Source organism: Cryptomeria japonica, chromosome 2, assembly GCF_030272615.1.
Source record: "Cryptomeria japonica chromosome 2, Sugi_1.0, whole genome shotgun sequence".
Classification (NCBI taxonomy): domain Eukaryota; kingdom Viridiplantae; phylum Streptophyta; class Pinopsida; order Cupressales; family Cupressaceae; genus Cryptomeria; species Cryptomeria japonica.
Genome location: NC_081406.1, coordinates 98,202,271 through 98,225,517, shown reverse-complemented (window position 1 = coordinate 98,225,517; position 23,247 = coordinate 98,202,271). Strand labels below are relative to the sequence as shown.

Here is a 23,247-nt window from a genome sequence, read left to right as displayed (position 1 = left end):
AAGGGCACTCCACACTACGCTCTCAGGGACGTCCTGAGTCATGGCCTCCCTCTGTACGTAAGTTTCAATGGATGCCTGTAGGATGCAGGTGAAATCCCTTGTCAGTGCTCCCTCTCCTTCGAACAACTTCGTTGGCTCTTCCTCGGGATCGCTAGTTGTCCCCTCGCTCACTAGTTGCCCCATTATCGTCGTGCCATATAGTATGTTCCCGTCATTCCAAGTTTAATTTGGCAATGGCGGCAAATGTTTTCCTCCGAGGGGTGTGTGTGTATTCAATGCAAAACAGTATAGAAATGTAGGAAATATGACAGTATACAGCAATGCAAGTAAACAGAAGAACTCATATGTCTGTATTCATTAATGCCAAATGCCAGTACATTCAAAACATAGCTTTCTTCGACAATATCTGCACACTGAAATAGGAAACCAAGTACATATATATAGGTGTCGGTACAGGTTGTCCGGTGCCAACTGCCGACAACCGTCACGTAACCACTGACCCTTAGCACACGTAACATTCTAATTACACTATGACATAATTACCCGACAACACATTTGATGTCATGGATTTTATATTCCATGAGTTTTGTATACATTTGACAATATTTATATATTTAAGTTTGCTATTTCCTTCAACTACAATTTGCGTTTATCCTTAAGTGATCGATGTATACTTGTGTATGTGATCAAATCAACTTCTATTTGATGATGTTATTGTGCCTTTAAGGTTTATTAAATAAAGGGTGCATGAACAAGTTTTAAATCCTTCAAGTCTCTAAATTTCTTAGATTTTTCACTTTGCTGAGCTTTTTTGCCAAGTCTTGAGCCCCAAGTCGAGTCACCCTTGCTGAGTCTGCGCCGAGTCCGAGTCTCATTTCTATGGGTGAGAGCAATGGAATCAAGGATGAAACCATCATTGAACTCAATCACAAATATGTTCAATGGGCAAGAAAGTAAGGTTGCAAATGAGGTTGTTCCCAATTTCTATTTTGGTAACGACATTCCTTTCCATGTTGCTCGATCCCCTATGTACAAATAAATGCTGAACAAGATAGACAAAGTTAATCCTGGTTATGTGGGTCCTAGCATACTACATTGAGAACCACTCTCTTGGAAAAAGAGATTCTAAGATTAACCTTTTGATGGAGGAGAATAAGGTCAAATGGATAACACATGGTTGTAGCATAATCATGCATAGATAGACAAAAAGATAGATATTCGACACCGTCCATTCTTCAACATTATAGTTTCATGCATTGATGGACCTTATTTCTTGCAAGCAATTGATTGTTCAAGAAAACACAAAGATGTTGACTTTTAGTTTTATAACCTAAGAGAAGCCATTCAGGGAGGTCCTCAAAATGTAGCATAGGTGATCACTGATTTAGCAAATATTTGTAGAACGGCATGTATATTGATTCAATCTACATGCAAGCACATCCATTGCGCCCCTTTCTGTGTACATTCTATAAACAATGCACTCAAAGACATTAAGAAGATAGAGTGGGTGAAATAGGTGGCAATGGATGTAAGGGAGGTGCAAATGTTCATTTGCAACTACCACATCTCATTGGGATTGTTTCAAACCTTTTCAAAGAAAGAACTCCTCAAACTGATTGAGACTTAAAACAATGCACTCAAAGACATTAAGAAGATAGAGTGGGTGAAATAGGTGGCAATGGATGTAAGGGAGGTGCAAATGTTCATTTGCAACTACCACACCTCATCGGGATTGTTTCAAACCTTTTCAAAGAAAGAATTCCTCAAACTGATTGAGACTTAATTTTCTTCGCCTTTCATTCCACTAGAGAAGTGTTGCCCTCTTTCCAAATCCGATCATTCATCAAACTTGTGTTCCAAGAATTTCTCTATTAATTGCTCAATATGTTGGTTCTCTCATGCTTCTAAAGTTGGAGTTTTCATAAAATCTTTTACTCAAATCAAGTTTGAGCTCTTCAAATATGAAAAATCCTTCTATAAAACCTTTAGAGAGATTTGCTTTGATTTTCGGCTTCCAAAAAAGGTTTCAAAACCTACATCAAGGCCCACCAAGGTCAAAGGCGCATTGTTTTCTTGAAATCCTTACATTCATAGGAGAGAGACTCTATAGCTAGGTTAAAAAAACATGTTTAATTTTATTCTACTATATATTTTGATTTTTAAGTTTATTAAAATCCTTACTAAGTTATAAATGGCAATTGTTATCCTTGCAGATTTGTGGTCGGAAGATTATGGTGCCACAACGCCTACTCTTCAAAATCTTGCCATGTATATTTTATCTCAGCCTTGTAGTGCTTCTATTTGTGAGCACAATTGGAGTGTTTTTTAGGCCATTCACACAAAGAAGCATGATAAGTTGACTCAAAAGCGCTTGAATGACCTATGTGTGGTACAACCTTTAGTTGCAGGAAAATAAGGTACAAGAGCAGAGTTCAGATGAAGCACTTGACCTTGATGACATTGATCCATATTTGGATTGGATTACTGAGCTTGACGATGTTGATGTGGATCCATTGTTAACTAATGATGAGTTAGCTGATTTGGAGAGGAAAGCAGTCTAATGGGAAGCATAAGTAGCAGCATATGAGGAGGCAAAAAGTGAGGTTTGTCAAACAATCAAGGTAGTATCCTCACATACACAGCTTGATCCTATCACTATGGATGAGGCACCTATTGAGGCACTTATTGAGGATATTGCAGCTATACCATCTACTTCAGCAATACCCACACAGTGGCAACAAACTTTTTTGAGCTTTAGTCATATAGATGAGATCTATGATTTATAATTTTCATTGATACCAAAACTTGAAATTAATATGTATTCAAAGGTTGTACTTGTTTTTTGGTCTATGATTTGTATTGAACTCAAATTTTAATTTAAATTTGATCGAAATCAGTAATATGTTCTACAGATTCAGTATATATGTGTGTATTTTCAAATGATCGATGAATTTGCCGAGTTATTGCCGAGTTTTTCCTCAAGGTTTTGCTGAGTCCCAAGTTTCTAAAAAACTTTGGGCCTGCCAAGTTATTGTTGAGTGCGAGTCTTTTAACTATGGATGAGTGAGAATCTTTTAACTTTGGGCCTGCCTACTAAGGATCTGTTCAAATGTTTTCCTTGGGTAAGATACCAGTTCATGCAGTGTATATAATTACCAATTCCTACACTGTTTGCTGATGATTTTGTTCACTTTAAAGGTTCATGGAGGGTCAACATTTCCAAGACTAGTGCCTTATAATGGATTACAGAGTCACAACTGACCAAAAGACACAGCACATAAAATGACAAGAGATATAATACTTAACAATTAAACATGCTTGATAATCCCTCTCTAATCTTCCAAAAATCTACATGCAATAAGGAAATGACCATTATTAAAGTGCTATGACACTTATCAAATCAACATTAAATTCACACCAACAAATGTGGTGAAAGAAAACTCTATGCTAGGAAGAACCTCTCGCACTTTTTCACTTTGGAATCTTCTTAAAGATCAACAATTAGCCAGAGACGCATTCAGTTACAAGTTTCTACTACAAGATAGCTATCTTCATGGCTTGGAAGATAAGTTACTCTACTTCATGAATTCCAAAGAAAAATGTGGTGGTTAACAAATGTAAAATCTTTTGATTAAGCCCTTCTCCAAAGAAACAAGAGAAATGGGAAAATAAAAAAGAAACTATTGTTCCACCTATTAATAGGGTTTTTGCTAAGAGAAAATTCCTATAAAAAAGAAACAATTGTAATTGAAGAACAAAGTAATGTAATTGAAGAAGAATATGATGCTACTTCTTTGGAAGAAGATGGCCTCTTGGAGAAGCATCTCTCTAAAATATGTTCCATAAGACATCAAATATTAGCATGCCTTATATATATGCTACCCTCTATTTTATCTTTTGTATTTACACTTTGGCCTTTTTGTTTATACCATGTTTGTTGTGCTTTGTAATCCCCACTTGGGAGCTTTCTTATGCTTTCTTATATGTCATGTTTAGCTCTTATGATTTCCACTTGGTTTACATTTGTTTCTTGTCTACATGATTTTATGATCTTATTGTCCATGACTCATGATATTTCTATTTTCCGATGTTAGATGATCTAATGATGTCTCTTTGCACCTTATGTTCCATGCTTATGTGTTGCTTATATATCATGATCTTGATAATTATTATATTAGCTTATGATCCTTATTATATCTACATCTTATTATTTCATATTTTATGATACTTATCATGCTTATAACCCTTGTCATGACCATATCGTTATCTCTATAATCCTCGTCATCCTTATCGTGCTATAATTACATGTCATGACCTTGTTCATGCCCACATCCTTGACACCCTATTGGTATTTATGTGATCCTTATCAAGCCTTCAGGGTTATCATTTTAGCATTTGCCTATATTGGGGGCAAACCCCTTTAGATGTGCCTTTGAGCTTATCTCCTACTCATGTGTGTCTGCACAATGTTATCTATAGATATTTACCACATCCTTAATGTGCTTATATGATCCTTGTCTTTAAGTACGTCAATATTTTATCATTTGCCTGTATTGGGGGCAACCTTATTACACATGCCTTGATTCCTTTCTCCAACTTACGCATGTTGTATGATGTTATTATTTACTACACGTAGTATGATTTTCTCCTCTCTTCTGATTACTTGCATAATTTGCATGTAACCAATAGGAGGGTGGCATATGTGTCACTGCCATTCCTTTGTGAGGTATGTTCTGCAGTAATAGACTTGCATTCATTCCCTTGTCTAATGGAGGATTTACCACACAATTGGAGTACTCTCTCATTGACTCTCTCATTGAGCTATCTATAAAGTCACATCCTTATCTGCATGGTCAGAGCTTTGTATCACTTTCCATAATAAGGGAAATCTCTCATCGTTCTCTCTTTATTTTTACTACTTTGAGGATAGTTAATTTTCAATGCAAGTTGTGGTCTGTACTTATTTCAAAATATTTGAAAAAAGCTACTCATTGCATATTTTCTCTGGTTCGCAAGTTTCAACAAAGCACTCAAGATAGATAGAATTCAATAATGGTGTGTTGCTTTAAACAAATCAATTATCATTTTACTGTTTAAAAACATTCACTACTAGTTTACATTGATGTACATCCACCTAGTTGTTCACATGTACATCAAAGTAAGGGCAATATGTAATGGTAAAAATTTGTTCAGGGCCTGGTTTGATTACAGTGTTGTAAATGTAATAGCTTATAATTGGCAAACTGAATGAAATTGGCTCATGACATTTGTATCCCAGTCCCCTTCATCAGCAATTCCTAAATTCACATCACTGATGCTGAAGTCTATATTCACCACCCTCAATCAAATTTGTCAGTGTCAACCTGACTGAGGTGACTTCTGCAATTGCAGATATCAATCCTTCACTTCTAAAATTTAAAATTCAAATCACCCACTGCTGACCACTAGCAGCTATGAGCGAACTTAGTGTGCACAATGATAATGTTGATTTGTGTGCTTAGAGTTAGATATTGTATTTAAAGACATTTGCTCATTCTTTTGAAAATCAACTGGAAATTCATTGAGCACATCTAAATTTCAATTTGCAAAGAGGATAAATTCTGAATTTAGCACATAATCAAAAATCACTTCATCCTAGGCCCATTGCATGTTTGGCTTCTATTCTCAATAAGAGCAGTAAAGCTGGTCTGCCAGGGATCTGACTAGAGAAAATTTGACTCCACAATTCCAAAAATTCCCCAAAAGTGTTCATAAATGCAGTTCATCCTCACACCAGCTCAGATATCAAAATCAAGGCAGCTGAATTAAATTGAACCACACCCTGCCAGTTCAAATCCACAAGTTTTAAATCAGGTCTGCATTCACAAAGATCAGTTCTGCGATTGCAGATTTGAACCAGAATGACAGACAGTCAATTTTCAGAATCTGAGATCTTCATCAAAGAGAGTACTAAAATTCCCGAACCAAGGTGAATCAGTTATTGACATCTGGGACATCACTTTCCCATTATCAGTTATTGAGCTAAGTATTACGTTTAATAGTTTAATTTCAGCATTTATTCAATTATCAGTCACAACTTTTTTATCAACGTTAATTGTGCTTAATTGATTGCATTTGATTGATTGACCTAGATAAATTCAGTAGGGTGTGATAAAAACAGTTATAATAGAATAATGAACAATCAAAACAAAATATAATGTTAGAAAATTGAGCATATTCTCAGCCAAGAGAAAAACATAATAAATAGTCAGGCGTACTGCATAAATAACTAGTGTGTTATCTGTAATCTAAACAAAAGTCATAGAGAAACTTGTTTTAACTCATTATTGTATGGCTAGAATTCTTACATTTGATCCTACAGTATTAAGACATGAAATGTATAGACAAATGAAAAGTAAATTGCACTCATCAGTGAAAATTTCATGCAGTATTTCAGGACCATTAAGAAATTAGTCAAAAGAAAAGTTGCTCGATTAAATCTTGACTTTATGAATGCAAATGAAAAGAAGCACAGTCAATTTATAGCAATACAATCTTTTAAATATCAGGAACATAAATCTGGCACAGACCATACCCCAGGATCAACATGATCAGAACCTAATATAGGGCCTATGACATGTTGTGCATATCCCTGGGCTAGAATCTCTTGAGAGTTTGATGGAACCAACAATTAAATCTTGACTTTATGAATGCAAATGAAAAGAAGCATAGTCAATTTATAGCAATATAATCTGTCAAATATCAGGAACATAAATCTGGCACAGAACATACCCCAGGATCAACATGATCAGAACCTAATAAAGGGCCTATGACATGTTGTGCATATCCCTGGGCTAGAATCTCTTTAGAGTTTGATGAAACCAATTCTTGCAACTCAGACCACAGAACTTGTTCTTCAACAGACAAAAGTGGAGCACTCTTTTCTGAGCTACTGTGATTGGGCTTATCTGGAGAAGCCTTCTTCACACGTAGTACTTTTCCAACCTGCAAAGGGGCACTCGCTTCTTAAAATGAAAAAGGAGTTGCTGACAACAATCTAGCAAAGACACATCCATATACCAGGTACTAATTATATAAAAAGAGAATATCAGCAAACCTTATTCTAGGATCAACAAATTCTCTGAAACATTATTCAACATGGTAAATGAAAACTAGAGAAAAACAGAGTACAACTTACATGCCTAAACGTTATCCAAATTATTTATAATAGGAAAAACATAAAAACAAAAACAAACTATGGTGAGATAAGGTTGTACAAATTCTGGTGATGTCCCACGATAGCCCATCACAACATTGGCTGCACCCTCGCCTCTATAACCCCATTCCTCTGCATCTTTTGCCTCCAGAAGGAACACCATATTTCTCTGGCCCTATATGCCTTTGACTTTGCCTGCCAAAAACTGAAGAATACTCCCAACTTTACTAAATCTATAAATTTCTTTTAAAGAATACTGAAATTTGGGAAATACACAAGGTGGCAAGTCAATGGCAATAGAAACAATCAGGACAATGGCACCCAAAAATGAATGCATTACTAACATATAGGAGATTAATATTGGAATTTTGCATATCACAGGAAATAAATACAAAACTTCAAATAGAGCATATACATATCAAGTCAATACATCACACCATGATAGCATGACCATATCACAGAGAGGAGGAGATGCAGCAAATCTCCATGCACCAGAAGTCCTACGTCTTCATGGCAATTAAATAAGCACTTCTTTATACATGCATATAATGTCATCCACTGTGTTACCGGGTTCCTCTAATTCCCCCCCCCCCCCCCCCTCCAGCATACCTATATGGGTACGGTTTGGGTCCGAATCCCAGGCTGTTTCACTCAAGGTCCATCCCAGGCACCACAAGTTCCCTGTCGGAACTTCAGGGAAGAACCCACAGGCAACCTGTGGTGCCCAGGAGGGACCCTAGGTGAACCTGGGAGGAACCCAGGGGGACCGAAGGGCTGCCCCAAGAAAATACAAAAAAAAAGTTTTTCTTTTAAAAACATTTTTATAAACAGAAAATACATACATTCATACATTCATTTTCAAGCATGGCTCAAAAGTTGTGCAGATGGTATATTGTACTAGCTACATTTAGCTGTATAGATTGCAATGTGTCATTCATTTTATGTGCAACAATATACTCTTTCCTACTGTACATCTTGTCTCTGTTACACACTTTTGAGTCCCTTGACCCAAATAGCTATTTTAATTGGTATTTTTTCCATTAAAAAATTTTAAAGGTTGTATTTCAATTTTGTTAAATGCTTTCTACAAGCCTAAGATTGAGTCAAATTTATTCCCTTTGATGAATGGTATAAATGGTTGGAGGGAAGAATTTTTTTCAAAAAAGACCTAAGTCTTAGGTCGTGGCTTTTAGAGTTTTTAGCCACAGTTTAAGATTTTTGAAGTAACATATTGCAGGTTTCCTCTTCCATGAAAGATGAATGCCAGAAAATTTTAACACCTATAGGGGCCTTGCGAGGCTTGGAGGATGCAAGGAGAAGAAGCTCATCAAATGTTTTAAAAGGTATGCAAGATAATTCCCATAACCCTTCCATTACTGGCATACATGTTCACCCAATATCAGGTGCATAAGGGAACCCCTGTAAGCGTTTCATGAAGTCATTGAAGTCATGAGTGAAGGTATTTAATTTTTTATGAATATCTTTGAAAGTTTGGTAAAAAAGTTCAGGTCTGCTGAGGTATTCCATGCAATAGAAGTAGAACCCTGTTCACTGTGCTTTAAAGGACCCATCCATCATCAAACTAGGTCGAATGCACTGGTATAACAGTCAAGAGGTCCATTAAGATCAATGAAGGTTTCTCTCTAAGGCGTCCTCTGCCTGATAAATCTTGTGCAACACCTTTCTGTTGCTTTGAAAATTGTAGAGAGCAACTAAGGCCAAGGAAGATAGGGGCCAATAGCAGAAAAAGACAAACTGGGTGATGCATGAGTGCAGTTATGAAGAAGCCCACAATAACCTCCAGAAGGACAGTGATGACAGTTAATGAAACATAATCAAGGGCAGTCAAGTTAATATTAGAATAATATCTTTCTCTTTGTGTTATTAATGGTCATTTAAGTTGTTTCTAATTTCGCCTCTAATTAACGATTGTTTCTTTTAGAAACATCGTCTTTGTAACTCTATTTAAAGGAGCTTTGTCTCCTCGATTTATTGAACAACATCGATTCTTTGAAATCCATTGCGTGTCTTGCACTATTTTATGGTATCAGAGCCTTGGTTATTTTCGAAATAATTTTTCAATTAAAAATTCGTCATGAATTTTTAACAGTTGTTTTTGAAAAATTTCTTTGTTTATTCGAAATTGCTACTTTGGCAATTCGTTTTGGCTGCAACTACTAGGGTTTTCTCGCTATTTTCTGCCCTCTCACGACCCGTCTCTCATGCATTTCGCGCAACCACGTGATGCGTTTTTTCCCGCCTGCAGATTTTTTTCTGCCATTTTTGGACGGAAATCTGCATTTTCGGCTAGGGTTTTGACCCTCCAGATTCAGTCGAAAAAAATTTCTGAGTATAGATTCGTGGTGGGTTTTTCGAGACCTCAACTGGGTCGTCATCAAAATTTTCTGGGTACCTCGATTTTTGTGCCTCGATTTTCGAGCCAGCGGACCTAGATTCTTACAACAGATCCCTTCTAGGTTTTTCGCAAGGATTTCTGGGTTGTCTTTGGATTTTTCTGGATCAGCCGGAAATTTTTTTTTGAAATTTGTGTCAGCCGTACTTCAGTTTTTGAAGTCTGTACCTGCATCTGCCTCTATTTCTGCAGTTAGATTCAAAATTTTCGAATTTTGTGCCAACACCTCTTCTCAATTTTTCGGTTTCCGTGCATTGGGAAACGTGCAAGATGGCATCATTGACCAGCTTGATGTTGGAAGGCAGTCAGGTTTTGTGCACTTAGCATCTTCTCAATACTTCGTTTTTCAAGCCTCGAAAAGCGTGAAGATGGCTTATGGGCATTGATGTTTGTTTCGGTTTTTAATATTTTTTTACCTAAAAAAAATTCTGATGGGTTTTAATATTTTTTTAAGGGGGTTTTAATAATTTTGTCCTAAAAAATTATCTGTGGGTTTTTTAATATTTTTTGTCCCTGTTAAAAAAAAATCACGAGGGTTTATGATTTTTTCCTCTAAAATTGTACTTTGCTGCAGTCTGTTTTTAGTTGCACCTGGAGTTGTTGTGCGAACATCTGCACTAGTCTCTTATTTGCAGTCTATTTTCAGGCATCTTGCTCATATGCAATAGTTTGGAGGGTTTGCCGATTTTTTCCTCAAAATCGTGACAGTTGTTCTTGGTGTGTCTCTAGTTACAGAGAGGGATAGTTCTCCAACATCAGGTTGGACGGTTGGTGTTGTTTTGGGTATGAGGGATCGTTCTCCAACATCAGGTTGGACGGTTGGTGTTGTTTTGGGTATCTCCAGAAGTTCTGCAGTTTCTGGCAGAGTTAGTGACAGGCTCTTATCTTCTGTTGCAGCGTGTTCTGAGACGAAGGGGGCAACCTTCTATGTTATTTCTCTTGGTAGTTAGAACGATGACCATTAAGGGAGGGTATTAGAATAATATCTTTCTCTTTGTGTTATTAATGGTCATTTAAGTTGTTTCTAATTTCGCCTCTAGTTAACGATTGTTTCTTTTAGAAACATCGTCTTTGTAACTCTATTTAAAGGAGCTTTGTCTCCTCAATTAATTGAACAACATCGATTCTTTAAAATCCATTGCGTGTCTCGCACTGTTTTAGTTAACACATGGAAGAAATGCAGAGGTCTTAGAAGGCCAAATTATTAGATGCTTGAACCCTACAAATTCCACAAAGGCCATGGAGTTACAAAATCATCATGAAGACTGTGCTGGGTCTTTCATGGACAACATGGACAGTCTAACCCATTTGCAGACTCAGAGGAGGATGCAAGTTTATGTCAGGATTGGTTGTTTCTCTTCAAAAAGACCAGTTTCTATGTAAGAACCCATTCACTTGCAAAAAGGAGTGACAACACATGTTGGATTTGGAGATGATGAGTTTTTTTGTAACTCATAAACAGGAGAAAATTATGACAAAATGAGAAACAGATAGTATTCTTGTAGACGGTATTCAATCCTATAGGAGCAAGAGTACAGTTCGAAAATGTGCAGGTATGAAAAGTGACTTTGTGGACAATGGCAATTCAAAAGCGCAGTCAAATGACTAGAGAATTGTGTGTTCAAGAGCATGAGATTCATGACGAGTCACAATGATCGTCACAGTTATGGGATAGTCATGATGAAAGGTTTGGTGAACTAAAGTTATCCATGAAATGCATGTGCATAACCCTGTCATAATACCTATGCCCATTAGAAGACATCATAACTTAAAGAACACATGACAGTCATAGGAAGGACGGTGGAAAGAAGCCTAGAAATGAATGCACAGTCCTAAAGGCAGTCACAAAAGCATGAAGCGACAAGCCCTGTAGCATGATATTCCCATGAGAAGATGGAAAATAAAGGTAGACTCATAATGCATAGATGGGCAGTATGACAGGGTTTCATGAAGAATGATAGATGACAGTGACAAGGGCAGTACATCCATTGTCAAGGCAATGGAGAAAATGATCTACAATTAAGGATGTTGCAAGAAGCAGCTGTACTAAGTGCAATTTTTCCGTACAAATACAAGACAGTTAATAAGTATTATCTGATTGAAACTTGTTATGAAAAAGCAAAGAATAATTCATTTAAAACAAAACATTAGAAAATGTCTTCATTTTCCTTGCTTTAGTCTGATTCTTATGGCTTTTGCATTTGTCAATGTCACGATTTAGCCAAAAGCAATTGAGCTTGAAGCTGCAGCTCAGCCATTCTCAAGACAATGCAGAAAATGATCTGCAATTAAGGATGTTGCAAGAAACTGTTGTGCTAAGTGCAATTTCTGCATACAAATGCAAGATAAGTACTCTCACTAATATAATCTGTGACAAATTCAGGAGGGTTTGGTTTCCAAAATCCAATTCTCAAAACTGAAAAGGTGGCCTACTATTCAGCTTGTAATTGCCCAATTCCAAAGAATACTCACCAGGCAATATCAATTATAAGAAGCAAATGGCAGCAATATATCCAACATTTTTTTTCTTCCATTCTGTAGCATAAAGTGCATTTAATCATACCAAGGTACAAATAAAATTAAAAATATAAAACATAAAGGAAAAAAATATAACGAGCAGAATAAATGGAGCCCAGTTATTTGAAAGCCTTAATTTGAGATTCAAATAACGATAATGGAAATTGATGTTAGGACGGAAGAGGGACTTTGTCTTTGCAAGTTAAAAGTAGTCAAAGAATCAATCACATCAATAAGGTTAATTTACTACTGGCTTAAGGAAACGGGAGCTGAGATATAGCCACTTAACAATGTAGGTCGGAGAGAAATTGAAAAGAGAAAATGATCTGTTTGGAAGCCATAGTATCCCTGTTTGAGGTTGGCCTTAGGCTTATTGATCATGTTCAAATGACATGCGCTCTGAGTAAAGCATTTAATTCTCCAATGTATATGTAATATTTTGATTCTATATCATGTTTGTTTTAAGCCAAAAGTGACCAAGTTTGAATTTTTGTGTAGGTGGTATGAAATATGGGAACAAGAAATACTTGTACACCGTGCACCATTAGAATCAAAAGGACATAGCAACACCATCTATAGATTCTAAGTTTTAAATTTTCATTAAAGTGGAAAAATTCATTAATAGATGCTATATATTCTCTACTTAATGAATGTGTGGCTGTCTTACCATTCTAGGCGTTTGAATCATGTTCACTTTATGCCAAAAGTGACCAAGTTTGAATTTTTGTATAGGTGGTATGAAATATGGAAACAAGGAATACTTGTACACCGTGCACCATTAGAATCAAAAGGAAGGTCCACATAGCAACACCATCGATAGATTCTAAGTTTTTAATTTTCATTAAAGTGGAAAAATTCATTAAAAGATGTTATCTATTCTCTAGTTAATGAATGTGTGGCTGTCTTACCGATCTAGGCATCTGAGTCATGTTCATTTTAGGCCAAAAGTGACCAAGTTTAATTTTTTGTGTAGCTGAAATGAAATATGGGAACAAAGAATACTTGTACACCGTGCACCATTAAAATCAAAAGGAAGATCCATATAGCAACGCCATCTATAGATTCTAAGTTTTTTATTTTCCTTAAAGTGGAAAAATTCATTAATAGATGTTATCTATTCTCTAGTTGAATGTGTGGCAGTCTTACCATTCTAGGTATCTGAGGTTCCAACAATAGTTTATTTGATACAAAATGAGACAAAGTTAGGTGTCATTCACATATTAGGCTGTGGGTTTTTTAATTATTTGATTTGGGACATTATTTACCAAAGATTCTTTACTCACCTTGGTTCAATGAAATGACCCCCTTACTTTTTTCCTTTTTTTTAACACATCTTAGGAAAGTGAAATACAATACTGCTGAAAGGTAACCCTTCCACTTTCTGTGCACCAAGAGCCCAATATGGGAAGCTGAGAGCATACGATGAATAGGGGATCGTTAGCTCCAAACACAAACTGAAGTACAATGTTGGGCGGCAAGCCAGCCCCTTACGCTTGCTCAACGGGCAAGAACAACTCAAATCTAAAATCACTCTACCACTTTCCAGCGGGAGGACAGCTATTACAATACTGAAAATGATATCACTCAACCACTTATTCGGCGGGAGGACAATTATTACAAAACTGAAAGTAAAATCACTCAACCACTTATTCAGCGCAAGGACTTTGAAAACCAATTGAAGTAATAGATAGGCAGCTAAGCCATCATCCTCTTCCACTTCTATAGTGGGAAATACAAAATGTAAAATGCCATAAGCAAAGGCTGATCAATACTACTGATTTCAGCGTTACAATGAGGGCATTAGCTTGCAGATTACAATAGAAAATTGATATCTAATCATACCAAAATGTTAGGAATGGATCTGTGGTGCCTTGCACACACTCCCCGTCGTCGATAGGGTACCCCCTTTTTGCGTCTTGTTACCTCGTTGAGATCCTGAGTGAATTTTGTAGCTGAGCAGAGGGAAATCGCAACAGTAAAGGTTTTGAGCATTGAGAAGATGATCCAGCCTGAATCCTAGATACTGGAGGATTTGCATCTTGAAAATGAGAAGCAAGATGTTGCATTTGAATCAGACTACAAAGCTGACATAGGGTCTTGAGCTGATAAGAAAATTGGCTAGGTGATGAAGAGCATCAGGTGAAGTCCCAAGATGTTAACAAATCCAAGATTGATCATAAGCAAGTTTGAAGCCTGATACTCAAGGCAAATCAAAAGATCTCACATTTAACCCATTTTGCCCAAAATTGTTGAAGAAAAGGCAACAGGAATGAAGTTAAAATCTCTCAAAATGCCCAATTTGGCTGAATTTGACTAAGAGAGCATTTTCACTTCAAGTAAATCGCGCATAAAGGCTCATTTAGGCCGAGAATGAAAAGAAGAAGTTAAACTGTCAAATCCCCTCATTTACCCGAAATAATGAACAAATGCTCAAATCGCACTTTCCCCCCCGTTAAGCCGAAAATGAAAGAAAAGGTTCAAATAGCACAAAATGAGCCCATGAGCCGAAAAGTTAAAGCATCCAAGTTCACGTTTTAAACTTCATGGGCTGAAAAACTTAAAAAGCTCTCAAAATCGGCTAATAACCCAAAAAAATAACAAGACTTCAAAGCTCACAAATCGGCCTAAAAAGCCGAAATGTGAAGTAAACCACCAAGCTTTCAAATTGGCTCAAAAGGCCAAAAAGGGTTAAGTTTGCAAAATCGGCCAATAAGCTGAAAAGGAAAGAAACGAGGGCGTTAAGACCAAATCGTGCCATCTTCTCCAATTGGCCCAAAAAAGAAAAAAAAACGTGTAAAACACGCAAAGACACCAATTTGCCCGAAGTTTGAAGACTAAAGAAAAGGTTATAATCTCGCAAGAAGGCCCAAAAGGCCGAAACTCAAGACTAAGTTCGCAATTCACCTCTTTAGGCCGAAAACACCATCTGTAAGCCGAAAACTTAAGCAAGCCAAAGTTCGCATTTTTAACTCTTAGAGCCGAAAATGATCAACAAGTCCACAATCACGCCAAGGGAGCTTTGAGCTGAAGATGGACAAAGGTTTCAAAATTGCGCAATTAGCTTCATTAAGACGAAAGTCACAGAAGAGTTAAATTCGCGAAAAAACTTGAGAAAAGGCAACTTCGCGCGAAAGCTCCAATCAAGCCAAAGATGGACGAAGGTTTCAAAATCGCACAATCAGCTTCATTAAACCGAAGTCACAGAAGAGTTAGATTCGCGAAAAAACTTGAGAAAAGGCAAATTTGCGCAAAAGCTCCAATCAAGCCAAAGATGATGGACAAAGTTTTCAATCATGCGATATAGCTTCATTAAGCCGAAAAAATCACCAAGATTTCAGATTTGTGCAAAGTCTTCAAGAGTAAAAAACGAAAGCAAGTGAAAACTCCAAGTTCGCTAAATATTTTCATTCGGCCAGAATCATCCAAAAGAAAGGTCGCGCAAAGGGTCTTCATAGACCGAAAATCATTCAAAGATCACATCGTGCGATACCATTTAGGCTGAAACTTCAAGTAATTTTATAATTGCACTAGGGGGGCTTTCTTGTTGGCTGAAAAGCATTCAAAACGATCAGCACACAATCTACCTCATCTAGCCGAAGTAGGAAGGGAGCTAACAAGCCCAAAGCAAGAAGACAGAGGTAAAATCGGCACTTTAAGACATTTTGAAAGCAAATCTTCCATTCCAAAGGAGCTTCAGTTGTGCAAATCGACTCTAGAAGCCCAAAATTCAAGGATACCTGAAATTCTATTCCAGAGGTAAAGTCAAGTTGCAGGAGGTCGCATTTTTCGAGAGAGAAAAGTTTTACCCTCTAAGGGCACCCAAGACAAGCTTCTCGCTGATAGGTAAGTTCAAAATTTCTACCTTCGAATGGTTAAAATTGTGCGAAGTAATCATGTTTTTTTTTTAACCTAGGGTTTAAAATACGAAGTAAAATTTCAAATTAATTTTGAAAACTAGCACCCAAGAAATAATTATCATTTGCTAAATCGACCTTTCAACCAAAATTCAGACTTGGGCAAAATTTAGGAATTCTGGTCCAAAACTGCAAAACGCATAAACTCATCTTTCCGCAATTGTAAACGCAGAATCATCTTCAAAACGATCAACGCAAACTAAAATCGACAACTTAAACGCTCAATCACGCAAACCAATAATGTTTGCAACTTTTCACTCCTCAGCACCGTAGAGAGCAACGCTTTTTAAAAATCTGCTCAAACCAACTACCCGAAACCAACTAATCTTCAATGTCCAATTCGTATTTAAAACACAGAGTTTGAATTGTTTGAATAGCCTGTTTTAACGCACTTTCAAGTTTTAAGCTATCTCATCATTTAACAATTTTTGTGCTAACGTCGTCTTCTAGCACTACTGACCTGCTTTTTCACCTTAAACCTATCTCGTGATCCGTGTCCGGATGTGCAGGATAAATGCCTAATCAGGTGGCAAAGTCTTCAAAGGCACCCAACACACCAAGAACATCACAGACCTCCAGAGCGGACATTCCCCGCAAGCTGGAAAAACTGAAATATCAGTATCAGGGGTTGATCAAAGAGTCAAAGGTCCAGAGTGATTGGGATAATATTAAGGATACAGACCTTGGGCATATAGGCATTCAAGACTTCAGAGACAATGTATGCTCCAAATGCGTATGGCAAACCCAAGTGGATGCTAGACAGTGCCATCGCGCAGGCTGCTGGTTTCCCACCGGCAGTCCAAAATTATGAGCTTGCGGTCTAGGCCGCAAAGCATTATCAGCCGGAAACAAGAATGGTGGTGGTAAAGGGAATGGTAATGGTCGACTTCACACCTGAGGCTATCGAGGAAGCATTTGACATCACGCTACCTGAACGCGCCACCGCAGTGACCATTGATGAGGCCCAGCTAGCTGTTGACAAGGATCCCAATAAGTGCAAGATATTAGTAAACGAAGAATGGTTTAAAGTAAGAAGAGCCCCGAGTACTAGGATCAGCAAAAAGACCTATAGAAGCGAGTTCAATGACGAGTATGGAGACATGGTCACACTGCTTAGCCGAGTTATGGGGCTCCCCCAGTCTAACCTGTATGAGGATTGGATGTTCTATTTCACCGAGCAAGTCTTTAATGGAAAGCCTAAGTTTGATTGGGCTCAGATCATTAGTGATAACATTCACACGCAGCTAGTGGAAATCGAGGAGAAGAAATAATTCACCATGACCTCCTACTTAGTCTATATGTTCGCTAGGCATCAGTAGCTACCAGGGTTGATCTGAAAGGGTGAAATTGGGAATGGACCCAATCAGGTGAAGGTATGTGACTGCTACCCCCAACTGCACTAAAGAATAAGAACATATCAGATGATATACCAGTTGATATGAAACCGTTCAAGCAAGAATGAATAAAACATGGAAAAAGAAACCAGAAGAAGTGTCACAAGATGAACCGGTTTTTGCACCTAGTGTGGAAATCTCTGAACCGGCAAACTAAGCTTCAGAAAAGCTTAGGGGGAGCAAATAGGTGAAATGTTTTGAACCCCCGATTTATATCGGTAAAAGACCTTAACCGGTATGTGTTACCTATCAATCGACAGAAGACCGGAAACGGTAAAAGGCAAAATTAGGGTTTGAACCTGTTGATGTGTTTTTTGTACACATGCAAACACAGAATAAAATACCTAAAAGTACCTTATCCTCTCTTGAACAAAGTTTCCCGACTGTTGAAGATCTCGCCGAAGGATCAGTCGGAGTAACTCCAAGGTTCTTGTATGTAGGATCTCTACGTGTGGATAAGCTCTTTGCGGTACGATGTTATTTTGCTGGAATCACAAGGGGACTTACATTCGACAACCTGAACGTCTGATTTGCTTTGGATATTGCTGGAACGTGAGATTTTACTAGTCCTAGATTTTGAAAAAAAAGGAAAAAGGAGAAGGGTTGAAACGGGATCTATTTCTAATACTAAGAATGTAAGAGTAATGAATGACCTTTGATGAAATTCTAACTAAGTCTTGTTTTGACATCCCAAGACCATCTCCACAAGGTTAGTGCGATCTTCTGAGGAAAGCTTTATGATGTTCAGATCACCGCTACAGGCATGGACACCATCACGTTGATGCATATCAATGAAGAAGCGACAATTAAAGTTAAGCTTAAGCTGAATGATTCCAGTTGACTACACAAGGCAAGTCTGCAATCAACAAACTGCTAATAGTATGGATATACAAATTTCACCATCGATCATACACATTTCTTACACTCATCTAATAACATGAAATCAAATTTGAGAAGTATAAAGACCATGCAAATTGTTGAATCGACCCATAGAATTCACCATTTCTTCAATGAAGTTTACAAGTCTTTTACAACAACATCTTGGCAACAATCTTTGCCTCCTCTTTCTACTCTACTCTAACTATTTCCTACTCTCAGACTATTCACCACTATCTATTCTCTATTAACCAACTATTCACCCACTATCAACTATTAACCTTTACAAATGAGAAGCCAAAGCTTATATAGAGAAACCCTTTACAAATAGACGGGTCTAATTGATTTAGAATCAATGGCTAGGATTACAAGATAGAAACCCTAATTAGGGTTTGTTACAACAAACTTCCTCTAGCCAATGAGAAAATTACATTCTAGGAGTGAGGACCAATAAGAAGCAGGGGTAGGTGTCTCGAAGTTTGTGCCGTCCCCGATGAGTCAGGTACATTGAATCTGGACACACTAAAGTGGACCAATCCAACTAGAGGAATGATGACTGGGATGCCACCTTGTCTGACACTTGTAACTTGGTTGATGTTCAATTTGATGATGCTGAGAAGTTAACTTTAATTAACTCTTCTGAAATTATCTGCTTCTTCAACGGACCCTTGCTTTGACCCTGGATTGGAGGAGGTCGTCCTTGATGATGCTGGACTAGAAGAGGTTGTCCTTGATGATGCTGGACTAGTTTTCTTCATCTGCAAAATAAACCAAAGGGTGATTAAGTACATATGACATGTTCACTTCAACAAAGCATTTTCACCTTAAATCATCAACAAGAAGACTTTAAAATAAAGTTTACTCAAAATCTTTCCCAAGGACAAGCCCTATAAGAATTTTGCCCTGGACCCTTTGGAAGGGTCAGGAGCGAAATTTGCATTCCTGGCCAATTTAGACCTCTTTTCAACATTACCTCACAACCAGCTCTTCGCCTGGCCCAAACAAGGTGAAAAATAGGAGTTTCAAAAGATTTCGCCCTGGACCCTCTGGAAGGGTCAGGAGTGAATTTTGTATTCCAAGATGATTCTATCACTTGTTTACTCCAAAACTCCTCCCAAGGCAAACATATAATAGTTTTCCTTCCTCCAGAGCCCAAGGATCCATGCCTTGACCTTTATCATGAGCAAGTTAGGTGAAATTTAGAATTTCGCTCTAGACCCTTTGGAAGGGTCAGGAGCGAAATTCATTCTTGGCTCAAAATCCTTACCTCTTGGACCCAAAAACTTACTCAAATGCATGATTGTGGCAATCTCCAAGTCCAATCCTCCTTGACCACTATCCTAGCTTATCTCAAGCTTGAAGGAAAAAAGGACATTTTGTGAATTTCGCCCTGGACCCTTTGGAAGGGTCAGGAGCGAAATTCAAGTCTTAGGCTTGATTCTTCATCTCCTTCACTTCACTTCATCTTGCAAGGCAGAGTAACACCATTCGATCCTCAACCACGCCCTAGGAATCAAAGTCCTGGCCTCATACAAGGGAAAAAAATAGTTGATTTGAAGAATTTCGCTCTAGACCCTTTGGAAGGGTCAGGAGCGAAATTCATTGCTAGCTTGTCTTCCCTCACTCAATTCCACTCTTCTCACCTTGTCTCCCCTTGATTCCCTCATTTGGATCCATCTCTCAATTTTGACAACATTTGCTTGATCCCCAAAAGGCCTAAAAGAGAAAATTCGCTCAAAATCAAGGCCAGGGACAGGACCTATCTAGGATTTCGCCTTGGACCCTTTGGAAGGGTTAGGAGCGAATTTCATGTTTTAGCTCAAAACTTGCATTTTTGGTGATCAAAAATCATTCAAAGGCAATCCAAAGGGCTTCTCTCACCTAGATCTAGGCTTGACTTAGCACAAAATTTGAAGGATAAGATGGATTTTAGGGTTTTCGCTATGGACCCTTTGGAAGGGTCAAGAGCGAAAATCTTGTTTTAGGCTTATTTCCTGATTCTTTCAACTCCAATCCACCTCCAAGACCAAGGGCACATCGCCTCACTCCTATCTAGGCCATAAAAACCAAAAAACTTGACTTGATTTGCAAGGGAAAAAGGGTGATCCTAGGAATTTCGCTCTGGACCCTTTGGAAGGGTAAGGAGCGAAATTCATGTTTTGGCTCAATCCTTCAAATTCGATGATCACTGGCAAGTCAAAGTCACACCTAAGGACACTCCCAATCCTAATTCACCTTGAACCACCCTAAACTTGGCATAAAATTGAGGGAAAAGAGTGGTTTTGGGGAATTTCACTCTGGACCCTTTAGAAGGGTCAGGAGCGAAATTCACACTCTAGGCTTAACATCTCATCCTTTCAACTCTAATCCTCTTTTAAGGCAAAAATACATCATTCTCCACCCAAGGAACAAGGTTTGAAGCCCAAGCAAGGGAGCAAATGAGGTTTATAATGAATTTCGCTATGGACCCTTTGGAAGGGTCAGGAGTGAAATTCATAATTTGGGCAAAATCTTCATCTTTCAAGCGTCCAACTCCCTCTCAAGCCAAGAACATACCAATCCACCTTCCAACATGCCCTAGAGACCAACACTTAGCCAAAATTAGGAAGGAAATGAGGGTTATGAGGATTTTCGCTCTAGACCCTTTGGAAGGGTTAGGAGCGAAAATCTTGATTTATCCAATTCTCTCTCAAACTTGATCAATTTCAAGGTCTTTTCAAACTCTATTCAACATTTTAGGCAAGATAGAAGGTCAAATGGAAGATTTCGCTTTGGACCCTTTGGAAGGGTCAGAAGCGAAATTTCCATTCTAGGTTGATTTTCACCATTTTGTAGTCTCAAACCTCCTTTGAAAGGCAAACATGTATCCAAGGCCTCCAACCAGGTCCTAGAAGTTACAAATTTGGCCATGTTAAAGAGAAAAATAGAGGAAATATGAATTTCGCTCTGGACCCTTCGGAAGGGTGAGGAGCGAAATTCTCATTTTAGGCTCATTTCTTGATTCCTTTCTCCTTTCCTTGGCTTGGACATAACTTGTTAGGCCTCCTTTGATCTCTATCAAGCTCACCTTGGCATCCATTTGGAGACTTTGTGAAGAAAAATAGGGTTTTATATGAATTTCGCTCTAGACCCTTTGGAAGGGTCAAGAGCGAAATTCATCTTAGGCTATGATCCTGACTTCATTTTTTCGCATTTCTTCATTCAAACAAGTGCTTTTACCTTCATTCAAGGCTAGGAATGGGTTAGCTCATAGTTTGGGTCAAGGTGGAGTGTCTTGTAGAGGAATTCGCTCTGGACCCTTTGGAAGGGTCAGGAGCGAAATTCCTATTCTAGGCTCAATTCACCTTCAAACTGACTTGACTTTGTCTAAGACTCGATCCTAGATCCATTTCCTTCCATATCCTTGCAAATTTGCTCGACCACTCTTTGACTTAGGCGAGATCCTGAGTCCTTGGTGAATTTTCGCTCTGGACCCTTTGGAAGGGTCAGGAACGAATTTTGACATTTTAGCCTCTCCGTCAGGATTATTTTATGGAATATAACATTTAAGTATAAGTATACTTTAAGTTATATTCCATATATACTGTTAGGATGTTTGAGAGTGGTGTAGGACCTCCGAGAGTTATAATGCAAAATCTAGTTTTTGGAGGATTCTTCAGTTTTCCAGACAGCCAAATTTCAGGGCATTTGAAGATCAGGATGACATTCCAGACTTCATCACTCACCAACTTGACCTAGCTCAGACCTTCAAGGATGATACTTATTCACCAAGCAAGACACAATTAGCAACAAGAGCAAAACCAGGCCCTAAGGAAGACTCTCAAAGAAACCCTAATTCCGAGGCCCTGTGGACTCACCCTGGCTCAAGCAGAGCCTGCCATCCTAGTGATCCCCTGGCAACACTCAAAATGCAAAGGCTAACAGACAAACCCTAAAAACCCAGAAAGCAAAAAAGTAGGGGTCCCCATTTGCAATGGGGCGATGTGTGAATACGTCACAACAGAACCCTAGCGGTGGAGCATTTATTATGGTAGGTGAAGAATTCGTTTAAAAGGAATTTTCAAAGTCATTTTCACTTATCAGTTTGCGAGCGAAGAAATTTTCAAGTGCGGAGCAACTAAAGGCGATTCGACTTGCGACTCAAAGTGAATTCTAATCTAGCAGAAGAATTCTGAGGTACTTGCAACCTATCAGTGAAGAACGCTAAGCGGTATTCAAGCAACCGAAGTGGTGTAGTGTGAGCTGCATTTGTCAAGCCCTAAATTTCAAAATTCTGAAGATATTTCTCGAAACTTTGTTTATCTGTTAAATCATGGCTTCTGCATCGCACTCCAGTTCTAGTGCACCTGTCAATTCAGCGGATTTTATCCAACGGAAGCTGAAATACAATGCCCTATCCCAGATACCCTTTGGAGTCATAGTGGAAGATGATATTTCAAGGTACATTGACTGTAAATTGGAAGACCTAGGATCTCTAGTGATCCATTCCCAGCTAAGTCTTTTCCTGCGGGGATGACAAGAAGATCAAACCAAAATATAGCATCCTAGAGAGGAAGAAACTTCACAATGCGGTTTACTTTATTGAAGAATTCACGGAAGATCACATCTACATCATCCTGAGCAGAGTGTATGGTGACAAGATGTATCTCGAGAGGACGCATGACATTACGCCTGAAGCAATTCATGTCGTCACCGGTTTCTTCAACACTGGTGAGGTTCCTACCCTAAGGAAAGTCATCAAGACTGAAATGACTAAGCTCACCGGTTCTATGAGCGACCAACGGAGAATGACCGTCAACACCATCAAGGATGATTTGGTCAAGTACGCTTGCATGGTGATTGGATACCGAACGTTCTATGCTAGCAGAATTAACTCTATCTCTGCTGCTGCGGTAAATGCTGCCTACAGAATGATCAAGGAGGACGCCTCATTTGATC

At 38.3% G+C, this 23,247-nt stretch overlaps 1 protein-coding gene across 4 annotated transcripts in view; it reads right to left on the bottom strand.

Annotated features, from left to right (window-relative positions):
• LOC131050802 (inositol-pentakisphosphate 2-kinase) overlaps window positions 1-23,247 on the bottom strand; it is a 77,436-nt gene that overhangs the window by 31,115 nt on the left and 23,074 nt on the right. For all 4 annotated transcript variants that reach the window (XM_057985079.2, XM_057985076.2, XM_057985077.2 and 1 more), the window contains 2 exons: window positions 7,257-7,400; window positions 6,772-6,984 (listed from right to left, as the gene is read on the bottom strand). In XM_057985079.2, the coding sequence (XP_057841062.2) occupies window positions 6,772-6,984; window positions 7,257-7,358 (315 nt within the window). In that variant the 5' untranslated portion in view covers window positions 7,359-7,400. The remainder of the gene's footprint in view (window positions 1-6,771; window positions 6,985-7,256; window positions 7,401-23,247) is intronic.